The sequence below is a fragment of the Tympanuchus pallidicinctus genome, unplaced genomic scaffold (assembly GCF_026119805.1).
Source record: "Tympanuchus pallidicinctus isolate F22 unplaced genomic scaffold, pur_lepc_1.0 scaffold7, whole genome shotgun sequence".
Taxonomy (NCBI): Eukaryota; Metazoa; Chordata; class Aves; order Galliformes; family Phasianidae; genus Tympanuchus; species Tympanuchus pallidicinctus.
The window spans coordinates 14222-28370 of record NW_026294791.1 but is presented as its reverse complement, the minus strand read 5'-3'; the positions used below and the strand labels follow the sequence as shown (position 1 = coordinate 28370).

Genomic DNA, 14149 nt, shown 5'->3' with positions numbered 1-14149 from the left:
ACCACCATGGATCCAGCCTGCTTTGTAGCTCACTCACTGATCTTCAGTAGTGGTGGGTTGTCGGGCGTTGCTGTTCTGTTGATGACGACGGTGACCATGGCGATGATGGCGACTTCTCAGTGGTAGTACCCACTTATTTATAAGTCCAAAGTGGTTGAGTCAGCTCTCCTTGAAGTGGCAGCTTCTGGCTCTGGGATCTCAGCAGAAACTCCTTTGTTCCCATCTTCTGGGCCTTGCCAGCAGATAAGAGAGAGCAGGGAGGTGCCATCTTGTATCTTGCCTTCACAGGATACAATGGGATCATCCTGCAATCTCCCGTAGCAAGCTGGAGTTATTTGGTCACAAGGTAGATCTTCCACCAGTAAACTGTCCTGAGCACTCCCTTCCGAAGGCAAACAGCTCCAAAGAAATACTTTCAAATGTAAAATTGTCCACACAGTGATGCTGACTGCCACACAGCAACACCCATCACTCATCTCCAGGACAAGTCAGTCTCATCACAAGGAATACCTCAGGAAGCAAGCTTTGAGCCAGAAAATAAAGAAGGATTCATAGTTATATACACAGCTGTGACGATTAATCAAGTTACCACAGAATTAGTGGTATGCAGAAACCATACAAATAACAGATAAATATTACATGCCTTGCAAGTGGACTGTTCAGTAATTAAATCTCCTCACCATAGTCTGAAACAGGACTTATGGAACAAAATCCTACACAGAAAGGAGTGCAGAACACACACTTGATTGTTTATTTTTAAAAGCCCCATAACCACAACATCGAATGACACAATGTTCGTGAAACTAGATTCAAAACAGGAAGAAAAGCTTTTCTACTTTTATGAAATACTTAAGTAAAGCAAGGTCACAAATTATGCCTGTATCTTTTATTCAATTACCCCTAGAGTATAGGATAAATAAAATATTATTTACTTTTAGAGAGATCAATAGTGTGACATCCTGGTTAAGAATGGACTTACTTAAAAAAACAACAAACCCTTATTTCTGACTGTTCTTTGCATGCTAGCATCATACACGTTCTTTTCTTGGATACTCCCAAGATGCTGCTCCAGCCCAGTACGGTTTTGCCTCCCATGTGCGCCTGAGTCAGCGTTCATGACTCATAACACAGTCATACCAGTTTTAATTAGGAAGAAAAGCGGTTTTGTTGTTGCTTGTTCGTTGAATTAACGGAGTTTTTCTTACCTGCCCTGTGCTAATCCAACTCATTCGCTCGCCGTTCCTTAAAGACAACGGAAAGAAACGCAAGGCGTTTCTAAACAGCTGACGTCTTTAATACGACTCACGAAGGCGCGGGGTCTCAGCGTAGGTTATGCGCACTCCCTCCGTTTAAATTCAGCGCTCGACTGCGACGAGCCCGGGCGCCGCAGCCCAGTAGGACCCAGGGCTGCCCCGCGCGCCGCCGGCCGGGCTGGGCCGAGCCGAGCCGAGCCAAGCCGAACGCGGCTCCGCGCCCTGCGCGTGGCGGCGGCCTGAGCTGCCCGCCGGGTCCCGTCCCGTTCGCGGCGCGGCAAGGAGGGACGGGCGGCTCCCGGGCAGCCATCGCGAGGCCCCGCCGGGTGCTACTTTTTGCCCCGCCCGGAAGCGCCTCGCTCTTTCCGGGACGGGCGGCGAAGATGGTGGGTGCTGCGCTCCGCGTGGTGACAGTGTTGGGCCCGGCCCTTTCTGTGGGCCGCGATGGCCGTGATCGCAGAATCCCGGAACGGCCCGGGTTGGAAGGGACCTCGAGGGTCGCGGGTCTTCAACCCTCCGCCACGCGCAGGGCCGCCGACCTCCACGTTTAATACCAGAACGGTCCGTCCAGCGACGGCCGCGATGACCGTAACCGCGCCGGTTCCGAGGCGCTGCCGGTCCGGAGCTGGGCCTGCCGAGCTGGCCGGGCCCGGCTGCGGTGCGAGCCGAGCGCGGGGAAGCGTGGCGAGGGGGGTCTGCCGCTCCGGGCCTCGGGCACCGCTGGTGCTGCCTCGTGGCGCGCGGCTGGGCCCGGTGTGCGAGTTGTTGCGGCGCGTTGTTTGTAATGGCTCGGCAGGATCATGGCTCGTTGGTGCTTTTACAGGGGACGCCGCAGAAGGATGTTGTAATAAAGCCGGATGCGCCAAGCACGTTGCTTTCAGAGAAACATGCCGACTACATCGCCTCGTACGGAACGAAGAAAGATGATTACGTGGGTATCACTTTTGCTTCAGCACAGCTGTGGTTTTATTAATAGTAGCAGTAACCCTTATTTACTTCTTCTGTGTATAAGAGGAGGTATATGTGTATGTTTGGAGTATAAGAGGAAGAAGGCCTTGTTGATTTCCTTAGGTCTGTGATGAGTTTTGGCATGTATTATCTGAGCATAAATGTGAAGATTACCGGTTTAGCTCTAGAATTACTCTGAGACCCTGGAAATAAACTACTTGTTGTGCCTTCATCCACTAGAATGTGTGAGCACAGATGTATTCATATGTGGGTGCTTGGTAGGGCAGCACGCTGAGGTGCATTGCAGCACTGCCCTATGAGTGCTGGGTGCAGGAAATGCTTCTGTCTGGTGTCATTTGTGTAGGTGTGATGGAGCACGTGGCAAATGGAGTTTGTCAATAACTGCATGTCTAGGCGGGGAAAAAGTTGTAGTTATCCTTATTGTCTGCACTGCTGTACTGGTGGTTAAAACCTCCAGCTGTAAGAACTGCTTGGCACCAAATAGTGCTTATTGACAGCATAGGTGAAGTAAACAGCATTCACGTGTTTGCACATGTATGTATATTTGTGAATTTACTTCCTTGTACAACACTGGATTGTGGCAGTTCAGTCACTTGTTAGTGAGTTTCATTAAATGACCTTATTTTTGAGACTAGTTGAGGTTGTAATTTGAGTGGTAGTTTGGATGCTAGGACAGTAACAGCTGGTCTGAAATGAACTGGTGGCTTATTGGTTGCATGCGTTTACCTTGACGTTTAGATTGATGCTTCTAGAACAGGAAATACAGCGGAGGGTGGGAATTCAGTGTGTGTAGGTATATGTGCACATAGCGTGTTTGCATGGACACGCGTGCATAATATACAGAGTAAGGGTGGCTAATACATTCTAAGTCATTTATGGGATTGGAAATATTTGACATGTTACTAACAGTAAATAATGTATTTCTATTGCTTTGCTTGGGTGGAACGTTTATCTGAGACAAACTAAAATAATGCACTTCTTAGGAGTACTGTATGTCTGAGTACTTGAGGATGAGCGGTGTTTATTGGGGGCTGACAGCCATGGACCTCCTGGGACAGCTGCACCGAATGAACAAAGAAGAAATTCTGGCATTCATCAAATCGTGTCAGCATGAATGTGGTGGAATAAGTGCCAGCATAGGTCACGATCCCCACCTTCTGTATACCCTGAGTGCTGTCCAGGTAAAGCTAATGTTGAAACAACCATTTGTGTGTGATGACTGATGATTGCAGATATCCAGCACTGTCTGGTTTGGGTGCTAATAGTAAACACTCTTTCAGTACCTCAATTAAAAAATAAATAAATCCGAATGGCAAAACTTCAGGGTTTAGCTGTGTCAGTTCTTTAAAAGTGGTCAGAATTAAGAATATTGCACTTGTAATATACACTTAATGATGAATTTGCATTCCTGATAGATTTCGTAACACTCCTCTCAAAACATTTCTCAGCTGTAGCTTTTACTGGAATCTTGCATAATCCTGAACTCTGTTAACCCTTCTTAGTATGTATTGAGGCGAGAGGTGAACATGTTCAGAGTGATTTTATTTGTGTGTGTGCCTCAAACACTTGACTCTTATTAATAAATGTGCATACATGTATGCAGTTACTATGTAAAATAGTTACATAGGATTAGTTAAATCCACGGCTTTTGTTTGTGTGTGTAGCATGTTTGCATTCTGGTATCATACAAACGGAACACCACAGTAGCCACTTCTTGTTGTGTTCCTCAGATCTGTTTCATTTCTGTGTACTTAAAATGATACCAATCTCCTAAGCATTTTCTTATTTGATGTTTACTCCTTCCCTGAGAAAAATGAATTATTTTCAATTGTGCTTTTTCCCCATAGCTTTCTCTACTGTAGATTTAATGTTTCATTGTCTAGTCTGTGTTTTTTCCTAGTTACTGCACAAACTGAGGTGGAAAAAACACATGGAAGCTCAAATGCTTGTAGGCTATTGCTTGTTTGATTATGTAGTGTATCTCTAATTGAAGCTCATGGAAGTACTGCTCAGATGGTGTTACAAATAAATAAGGTAGTATTTGGTTTTAGAAAGAAAATGTTGGATTTAAGGTGTTAGTTTTGAAATCCTTAGGATGGGAAAATGTTGTTTTCTTGGGTCAGTGATGATTGCTGGCATGTATTATCTGATGTAAAGGTGATGTTTATCAGCACAATAGCTCTAGAATTACTCTGAGACCCAGGAAACTTAAGTTTCTTTAGACAGCAGCCTTTGAGCTTTACCAAACACTCCAATCAAGTTCCTTTCATGAAGTCTGATTAAATATACAGAGAAGGAAGACAATTTGAGTCTTAAATTTTGTAAGAGGCATACAGTTCTTAGATTAATACTTAATATTATTAGGAGATATTTTTGTGTCAGCAATGCACCTCTGGATATGTAAAGCTGAAAAGTGTTAGCCATTGCTGATGTGAAGTTTTTAAACCTACCCAGTGTGTCTTAAGGAGCGTGCAGGTCCTCCATTCACAACACCTGCTCAGTCCCATCTAAATCTGCAGAACGTTGGACAGGTAACGCTGCATCTTCCTTTGCTCTCAGTTCACAGTGATGTGTTCAGGTAGCTCTGGAGGGGCCGTGCTGTGCTTCTGGATGTTCTGTTGGAGTTGCTTTGTGGATTTTTTTTTTTTTTGCATTCCCATGAGTGTTTTTAAATTAAATAATAGCTGGCAATTAAAATACTCCAGCTTCTTAATTGTAGGAATTCAAAGTCATAGCTGTTGGTAGTTCCTAGGCTCAGTTTTTCAGTGTTCCTTAGTTTCTCTTGTTCTTTCGATTTTCAGTTGTTCTGTTACACTATTTATAATGAGCTGTCGTTGCTTATCGCAGTTATGAGTGAAAACGAAGCCAGCGGGGCTCAGCAGCAGCACTGTTGTGTCCACGTGACATCCAGCTGCAATTGGCTGGCTCAGCTCAGTGCTGATGGAGACTCTTTGCATTCCTTGTTCTGTGACCTTTGGTTCACAGCGTGTTACTGTGCACTATGTCTGATCACGTTGTTTGTACTTTTTCTTGAATAGTTGCAATTTGCTGTTGTACTTCAAATTTAAATGTTTAAAATAATATATTTTGTGATCACTCCTGGTGGACTTTACCTGTAAGTGGTATTAGTTACTGTCTGCTCCACTTACGGGTGTGCAAATAGCAGCAGTGCACAGACTGCAGATTTAAGTTCTGGAATGATGCTATCGCATTGCAGAATTCACCACAGCCAGATCTCTCGTGTTGTACCTGATGTGTGTGAAAGTAAGGGAGCCAGATGGGGCCTTTAAGAGGAGAGCTGGAGTGTTGGAAAGCAGCAGAGCATGGCACAGTCCAAGAATTGGCTGTTTTCATGTGAGACGCTTTTGGGTAGCGATGGGTGAACTTGAGTGAATCAAATCTGATTTCAACAGAACTTAGCAGGCACCAGCCAGAAGCAGTTAAATGAAGTATCTTACAAACTTGGATTTTTTTATTTGCTAGTAAGTGCATCTGAATAACCTCTGCTTCTCCCTGATTGTTCCTGTGGCTTTCTGTTCTAGATTCTGATCTTATATGAAAGCCTCCATGTTGTTGATGTAAATAAAATTGTTGAGTATATACAGAGCTTGCAGAAAGAAGATGGATCATTTGCTGGAGACAAATGGGGTAAGTTTTAGATTGTAAAAATGGTTTGATTTTGTTGACACATGTAAGTCTATGAACTGAAGTTTTCTTGGATGGTGGTTTTGTGGATCTTCTGTATATAAACACTGAATTCCTGGGTTGTTTCATAAACAAAAAAAGGAAAGAAAGAAGTTTTGTGGAGGACAAACTTTGGTTTTCTTTCCCATCCAAAATATTTTAAGATTTGTTCCTTTTTTAAAACAATAAATTGTCCAGCTCTTAGAGAAAAAACCTTTGTGCACTCATAACTAACAGTGCTTTTATGTGGTAGATGCACTATTTTCTGGGGTTGTTTTTTTTTTTTGCTTGCTGTTTCATGACCTTCCTTTTATGATCTTTCTCCTATGGAAGGCAGCTTTCACTATATGGAAATGAGGGAAAAATACTAGCTGTTCTTTCACTCATCAGTATTAATTAATGCTATTAATTATTATTAATTATACTATTATTTATTATTATATATTATATATATTATATATTATTATTAATTATACTATTAATGCTTATTTTTGTTTATGCATGTAAATTCTTCATGAACAAAAGCAGTAATTTTCAAGCTGTAGAATAACCACTGAGTCAATAAAAATGCTTTCTGCTGTGGAAAGCTTCGTTTGGTAGAATGTATCCTGTCATGTTTTCTGTTCCAGTAAGGTTTTGCAGGCAGTGCCATGGTCAGTATGTGTGGCTGCTGGATGCCTCACCCTGTGCTTTAGGAGAGCCATGTTGTGAACTTCCTCAGCAATCATTCTGCTGAGGTTTTTTTTGGCTTAGCATTGAGGTGTAAATGTGCTAAAGAAAACCTGCAGTTCGATTTCCTAATAACAAAAGTGGGCTCTATTCCTGCTCAGGTATCAAAGAGCCCAAAGCATCAAAGGCAGACCTGCTTCAGGTGCTTTATTGATCTGTTTTTAAATACCCACTGTTCTGCCTTTATCCAGTAGAGTACTGCAGATCAACTTTTACACAGCTGTTTGCAGGTTGCCACTGGTTGGATTGCCCAGAATGCAGGCAGTGAGTTGTTTGCTTTAGTACAGTAAGCACAGATCATTTGAACTTTGGAAATGACTGAGGAAATAACTGACGGATTGAAAAGTGAGCTTTTCATTGTTGCCATACAGGTTTTTTTTACATTTGTTTCATATTTTCAGTGGTGATTTAAATGTATTGTTGCTTTTAATGAAAATGATATTTCATTTCCTGCCCTCTGTGTTTTAGGAGAAATAGATACAAGGTTCTCCTTCTGTGCTGCAGCAACTCTTGCACTTCTAGTAAGTTCCAAAACATCACTTGAACAAGTACAGTATTTTTCATTGGTGTATAACTGAAGTTAACCAGTTTGGCTGAACGTAAGATATATTGGTTGCCTTTTTAACTTGCAGGGAAAATTGGATGCTATTGACGTGGGGAAAGCAGTAGAATTTGTTTTGTCCTGTATGAACTTTGATGGAGGATTTGGCTGTAGGCCAGGTTCTGAGTCACATGCAGGACAGGTGAGTTTTATTTTCTATGGAAATCCTTAAATTATTAAATACCACAAACTGCCTCTGAATGTTTGTTTTTGGCATCAATCAGGGATGCCAGCTGATGGAAGCTTTCTTGTTTTCAAAATGACAACTTCCAGTCTTGTAGTTGCAGGGCAATTAGTGGATACATCTGGGAAGCTGGTTAGGAACTCGGGAGGCTACAATCTAGGAAAGAAAAAAAACCAAGGGAGCAATTTGTAGGACTGTATTTCAGATTACCAGTGTGAGCTGAGTGACATCCAAATAGTGGTGCCAGTAGTTGGTGTGAGGTTTTAAAGATAATTTGGAATTGGTGTTAATGTAGACATTGGAGAAGAAAAGCTTAATTGGGGAAAAAAAAAATCCTTTGTGATGTGTTGCAGTGGTTACCACAAATTCTAATGAAAGGTGCAAATGAATTGTGTATGTTTGATATTTATCAGAGGAACGGAAAAATAAGTGACAACTAAATCTTTTAATCTGTCAAATTGCAAGAATTAATTATTTGAGCAGGGTAAATTATAAGAAGTGGTGATTCTTGCATAGGAACCTCTACAGTGTTTTGTTACAGGTACTGAAGAGTGCTGATGGCAATTGATGAAAATGATCAGTAAAATTTAGTTGAGAAGAAGGTGGAGTGGTGTCACTGAAGGAATTCCTGGGCTTTATCAGGAAGGGAATCTCTTCTTTCAAGAGAAAAATTACGTGGGAAAAATAACTTCCTGTCTATTTTCTTTGCATGTAGGGGATTGTTGCTCCGAACTTAAATTTACCAGTAGGTACCAACCTTGGTGAACGGTTTTAATGACCTGTTTATTTTGCATAACTACAGTGAGCAGAACCATAGCCAGCTTTTGCTTATGTACATGGAAGTAGTATCAGTTCCTGCGTTGAGAATAGGGGGGGTGGTTTCCCCAGCTCCCACTCTCTTCCCCCTTATCCTTGTGGGTTACATCTCGAGCAGCATTGTCTGAACGCTGAATGTGGTGTTCCAGGAGGTTGTCTGTTTGGGGGTGTTTTTTCTGCTCAGGAAGGGCTGGTTATAAATAGGCTTCAGCTGAAGTTGTTTCTTGTTGTAGGGTGGTTTTTTTTGTTTTGTTTTGTGGTTTTTTTTTTGGTTTTTTTTTTTTTTCAGTTTGTGTCTGGTTCCCTTTTCAGTGACTGCCTGAAGTGTGTTGGTAGTTTGCTGTCGCACTGCATGTCTTATTTTTGAGGTAAAATAGGCAGGGATTAAAACTACATGGCACTTAAAAAGTAAGCCTGCTGAGGCCATGCTTGTACTTAGGATTGCCTGCAACACTTATGATTGCTAGTAACCCTGTTGTCAGAGAATTCATTCGGTCTGCAGTTTGCCCTCCATAAGCCTGAGAGAAAGAGAGGGTTGGTTGGTGGCCTGTGGCAGGGGGCTGGAGCTTGGCCCTTGAGGAGCCTTCCAACATGTGCCATTCTGTGCTTCTGCAAATAGGTGTGAGCATAGGCTGGCCGCAGAGCTGTCAGAAAGGCGATGTCTGGCCTGTGGAAGCAGTTTGGGTGCTCTAGCTTCAAAATAAAGCATTGCTCTGCCTTTTCATCTTTTTGGAAATCTTAGTCTATCTTATATCAGTAAAGATATGTATGTATATATATATAAAGAAATCTTATATCAGTAAGAAGTTTTATAATTACTGGAGCTCTTTAACCAAAATCAACTGTGATTAATATCTGCCTGTAAGGAAAAAATGAAATTAGCTAAAAGGTGAAGTGTGCTTATTTTATATCCTGTTTGCAGGACTGTGTTCTTCGAGATCTTCCTGTATTTAGTCTCTGTTTAGTTTTTAAATACACAAAACATTTATGTCTGTAATTTTAGATCTATTGTTGCACAGGATTTCTGGCTATTACAGACCAGTTGCATCAAGTAAATGTTGACTTGCTGGGATGGTGGCTTTGTGAACGTCAGCTGCCTTCTGGAGGTCTCAATGGGCGTCCGGAGAAGGTATTAGATGGCTTATTCTGTTCAAAGCTTAATGTAGAGTATTTTTTTTGGAATACAGTGTTACTTCGATGAAATGCTTAGTAAACTCAAGAGATTCAGGCCTTCATTTTTATTCTTCATTTTGTTGCAAGCACTTACCTTGCAGTTCTTGGCTATTCATGGTTTCATGCCTCAGTTCAGGAAAGTATGTGTACTGAAATATGTCTTGCTGGCCAATTCAACCAGTGTCCTATTAAATCAGGCCTTGAATATTTTCTGACAGTGGGAATGATCATCCCTTCTGTAGAATTTGTACAAATACTGTTTCATTTGATCTGCGTCCTGTGCATAATAGTGTTATATGTTACAGTAAGAAATTGTGTAACTTACAATAATCCCCACTGGCAACTTGACAACTAATCAATATTCAAAAATATATTTAAAAAAAAAAAAAGCTTGTTTTCTTTTTATTTTAATATGAAACTTGTCTTTGCTCGTGACAAAGGTGATGCAGGTTTTTAGCCTGTCTGACATGAGATGCAGGTTGTTTCAAAACAACATTCTTGTGGTCTTGCTTCTTGCAAATCCCGAAAGGCTGTCTGTAAGGGAACTGCACCCAGAAGCTTGCTTCCTGCGCCCCAGAGAAGCGCTGTTTCCATGCAGCGATGCTACGGCTGCGCAGCTGGGAGTTCACAGAACCACAGATTCGTGATGTTATGTTAACGATGAAATCAAATAATACTCTGTTTCTCTGTTTACCAGTTACCTGATGTATGTTATTCATGGTGGGTTCTGGCGTCTCTGAAGATGATTGGTAGGTTACATTGGATTGACAGAGAGAAACTGCGCTGCTTTATTTTGGCTTGCCAGGACGAGGAGACTGGAGGATTTGCTGACAGACCAGGAGATATGGTAAATAACCTTCAGTTATGTCAAGCTTGCGTAATAGAAATTCTCAACTTGGAAAGTATGTTTCATGTTTGCATGTAAGAAGTGATCCAGATACTGGTGTTCTGCAAACTGCAGCATCTGCAGCTTGGAAGGAACAAGGTACCATTGCTTTGAAGGCTCACATAGGAAGCACGTGCAGTGTTGCAGCTGACTTCAGTGTGGGATTCTGTCCCCATAATGCAAACCACACTGCTTCTCATAAGACTGCATGGAAGATAGAGGTGAAAAAACTGGCAGTTCAATAATTTGCAGGCATTTTGAGGTTATCACAAGTTAAATAGTCTTCAAATCTCTTGGTGCTTTTGTCTGGTCTGAATAATTCTTGAGTAAATGCTCAGAACCGTTGCCCACCACTGCATAAATCTTCTCACGGCCTTGGTGTAAATGAGGAGGAAGCTTTTCTGACAGTGTTATGAAGAGGCTGGTGGTATTAATTTTCCCCTTGACTGAGAGAGCAGTTACAGTCTAGTTGTTGTATTCTCTATGGTTTGAAGCATAAGTAATTGATACTGTTCAGGGTTCTGGTCAAATAAATATATTATATGATCTTGGTGCAAATACCTTTAAACACGTGGCCGCTTATTTGTGAAAGGTTGGAAAATGGTGGCTCTAACACCTAAGGACAAGGCTGGTTATGGCAGTGTACTTGTAACCATTCAGGCTGGGATCTAGTCGTTGGATTTCATGTATGTGGCTATAACATGATGATCCAGCTCAGTTTACTGCAGTGTAGAACCTCTGTGAAAAGACTTAGAAATTCCAGTAATACAAACAGGATGTATGCTGCCCCAGGTAATTTTGGGTAGGATTTTGTAGAATGCATGACTAAGTTCAGTGACGGGATGTACGTGCCGTAAGAATTTAAAGTCTGCTGCAGACATGTGATGATACAGGCTTTCAGGGGAAATTTGTAAAGTGTACCAGTAAAAAAGAATTTGATATAAAATAAGCAGTGATCTCTTCTGTTTCTTTTCTTGTTCTTTTGTTTTTACTTCTCGTTTTAACAGTAGGCTGTTGCTCTCCTCGTAAGGTTGTACAGTACAGCTCTTTATTCAGAGACCATTAAGCAGCAGCATACTGTTGCTGAAGAGCCAAATGGGGAAGTGATATACTTGTGGATGATCACGTTAGCCTACTAATGTTATTTCTGTAATTGCTTCTGTTGTCTCATGACACTGTATGGAAGTGGAGATGAATGCTTTTCTGAGTGGATTATATGCTGTAAGTTCATGCTGTGGGAGTTGCCTTGCCTGTGGGCTTACACAAGCTCAAAAGCACAAATGGAAGTTCTTGCAGTTGCAGTGTTATCTTGAGCTACACCGGTTGTATTTCTCTTGGTAACAAACAGAAGCTTCCATACCAGTGCAAACTGATTGTTCTTCTGGAAATGAACACTGTCTTTCTGTCTTCCAGGTGGATCCATTTCACACTTTGTTTGGAATTGCTGGACTATCCTTACTTGGGGAAGAACAAATTAAGGCTGTCAATCCTGTCTTCTGTATGCCAGAAGATGTCCTTCGAAGAATAAATGTACAGCCTGAGCTTGTGAGCTGAATCTCATGGAGACAGCAAATTGATAGACCCTCTTGGTTTGCTTTTACTGATTGGAAGTCATCTTTGAAGCTTGGAATATTCTTAATATTCTTCTTTGAGATGTGTTTACATTACTACAGTAAAGCAGTAGCTTTACAGTGGGCTTTGTCACTTTGTGAACTGTATTGTAACTGGCTTGTTGTAGTATTCTGAGTGTAATATGTTCTTTGGTTGTACATAAGAGATGTAGAAACATTTCTAATCTGTATCTAAAGATATAGGCTTTTTTTTTTTTAATAACCAAGTTGCAGCAGTAGTGTGACTAGCTTAATTTTTTCTATTCCTGCAGTGTCAGCCGTGGTAGCGCCTGTCTTTATGCAAACGTGTTCTGATGGTGTCTCACGCACAGCACTTCAGAAGAATACAGGAAGAAGAACCACCCTACTTAAGCCGTGCACTTAATGCCAAACGCTTGTCTGTGTAATTCTGGCTGTTTTCACTTCTATATACTCAGATGCAAGCAATTTCTTTTCATAGTAATTGTTAGCAGTAAAAGCGACAAAAAATATGATTCTATTAAAGACAGGAATGTACTCCTACTACTGCAAAAGTTCCTTTTGACGAAATTCCCCTGATAATTGAAACGGAGCATACCTTGAGTGTATCTGCACTGAAAATTGCTGATGTTAATCATTATAGAGAAATTCTTCATAGGAAAGCGACTTGCAGCTGAATATAGTGCTGACTGTGAATTTATTGCTGGACTGGAATTCTGGCTTTGCAGCTTTTAAGACAAAAATTGCCAGCACTTCATTATGCTGTAGTTGAGAGTTAAATTAGCTGTGGAAAACACTCATCTGAAAGATGAAATCCTTTTGTCTTGACAGAAGCCCTAAAATTGCATGTTTCTTCACATCCTCCTGCACACTGCCTGAAACTGAATTTCACAGTAAAATGTGGTTGAGAGGGGGAAGAAGTTATTTGGTAATTGCTGTATGTATGCTTAAAGAAAGTCTAAAACTGTTTCAACACTTCTGATCACCAGCAGCTTAGTTTTATCCAACCTATTCATCCTAGTAGAGAATAAGGAGAATAAGGTGCAGCAACTTCTTGGGAAATTCAGAGACTGAAGGCTCAAATACTGTGTTTGGGATTTTTTGGTTTTTTTGAACCTGTATTTCTCTGGAGGCTTTTGGATGATTTAAAAAAGAATAATCATAGTGGTTCCCTTCTAATGGCTCAGTTTCCTGGTGAATTATTTGGTCAAAGCCTGGAATTTGTTTTTTCAAGGTTTGGAATTAAGGCTGACTTTTTGTTGAGTATGGGGGAATGAGAGCACTGATTAGGTTTTATTTATTTGTAAAAAATACATAGAAAGTTAAAAATTAAGAAGAAATAACCTCACATCCGGGTTGCCTTTGTAAGTGCTGCTTCTTTATTCAGAGCTGCACTCCCCAGGACGTAGGCATTTGCTGCTTTTTCTGTGTTATGTAAACATAACAATACGGTTCAGAATTTCTAGTTTACTATAGACTGTGAGACATTCTGGGAATTAAAATGTGGGTGACGGTACACGAGAGAATAGAACACAGCAGGCTGAAATCCTGTTCATGTTATTGAAACTTGTCAGAAGGAGGTCTGGTCACCTTATTTTTTTTAAGTCAGCTGTAGTTGATAAAGACCACGTTATACAGATTGCGGGCTGAAAATGAATGAATGTGTGTCCAAACGAAACACTTCTTAAATTTTTTCTTCCGTTCTTTACCTCTTAACTTATTATAGATATTGTGTATATATACAAAAAATCATCACTGTTTTTTGTCATGCGAACGAAATCAATTCTTTTCAATGTACTGTGGAAAAAAATTAGTTGGCCCATGTGCATATATTAAAACACTTCAATATGAGATTTTGGTGCAGAGTGCGTTGTTGTAAGTCCGTCTGTGTTTCTTCTCAGTGTTTCTCTTTTTTTCCCCTGAATTTTATGTACTTGCTATGTTGCAATAATTAACCTCATAGTCTTCAGTTACTGGTCCTTTATTAAAGGCTTTCAGAAGTTTGTACTTCTTTATCTGTGCAGTTCTAAAGGTGTCCTGTCTGTGGCAGCCTGGTTAGACAAAGTCTGCATTATGATTTATGGACGTAAGAAATGGGGGTCATTGGGAAGATGCAGCTTTTGTTTCTGCTTTTCTGTCTGTGCGCTTAGATTTGTGTCTGAAGAGGTGTGACAAACGCCACCTTCAGTGTCTCAAGTTCAGCACAGGACTTAGTTAAGGCAACAGCAGCTGTGGAATTGGAGTTCTCCATCCATTGCAGTGAAG

At 41.1% G+C, this 14149-nt stretch overlaps 1 protein-coding gene and 2 non-coding genes across 3 annotated transcripts; all 3 read left to right on the top strand.

The window, feature by feature from the left end:
* The first annotated feature begins 1322 nt into the window (after positions 1 to 1322).
* On the top strand, positions 1323 to 13735 carry RABGGTB (Rab geranylgeranyltransferase subunit beta). The gene is made up of 9 exons (XM_052666477.1): positions 1323 to 1639; positions 2077 to 2184; positions 3206 to 3403; positions 5765 to 5870; positions 7104 to 7156; positions 7268 to 7378; positions 9240 to 9365; positions 10107 to 10256; positions 11709 to 13735. Exons 1-9 carry the CDS (start codon positions 1637 to 1639, stop codon positions 11847 to 11849), a joined length of 996 nt encoding a protein of 331 aa, XP_052522437.1. The 5' UTR covers positions 1323 to 1636; the 3' UTR covers positions 11850 to 13735.
* LOC128072873 (small nucleolar RNA SNORD45) lies at positions 2324 to 2406 on the top strand. Its single transcript, XR_008202480.1, has one exon. It is a non-coding gene; the product is annotated as a small nucleolar RNA SNORD45 (small nucleolar RNA).
* On the top strand, positions 4340 to 4424 carry LOC128072872 (small nucleolar RNA SNORD45). Its single transcript, XR_008202479.1, has one exon. It is a non-coding gene; the product is annotated as a small nucleolar RNA SNORD45 (small nucleolar RNA).
* Positions 13736 to 14149: the final 414 nt, after the last annotated feature.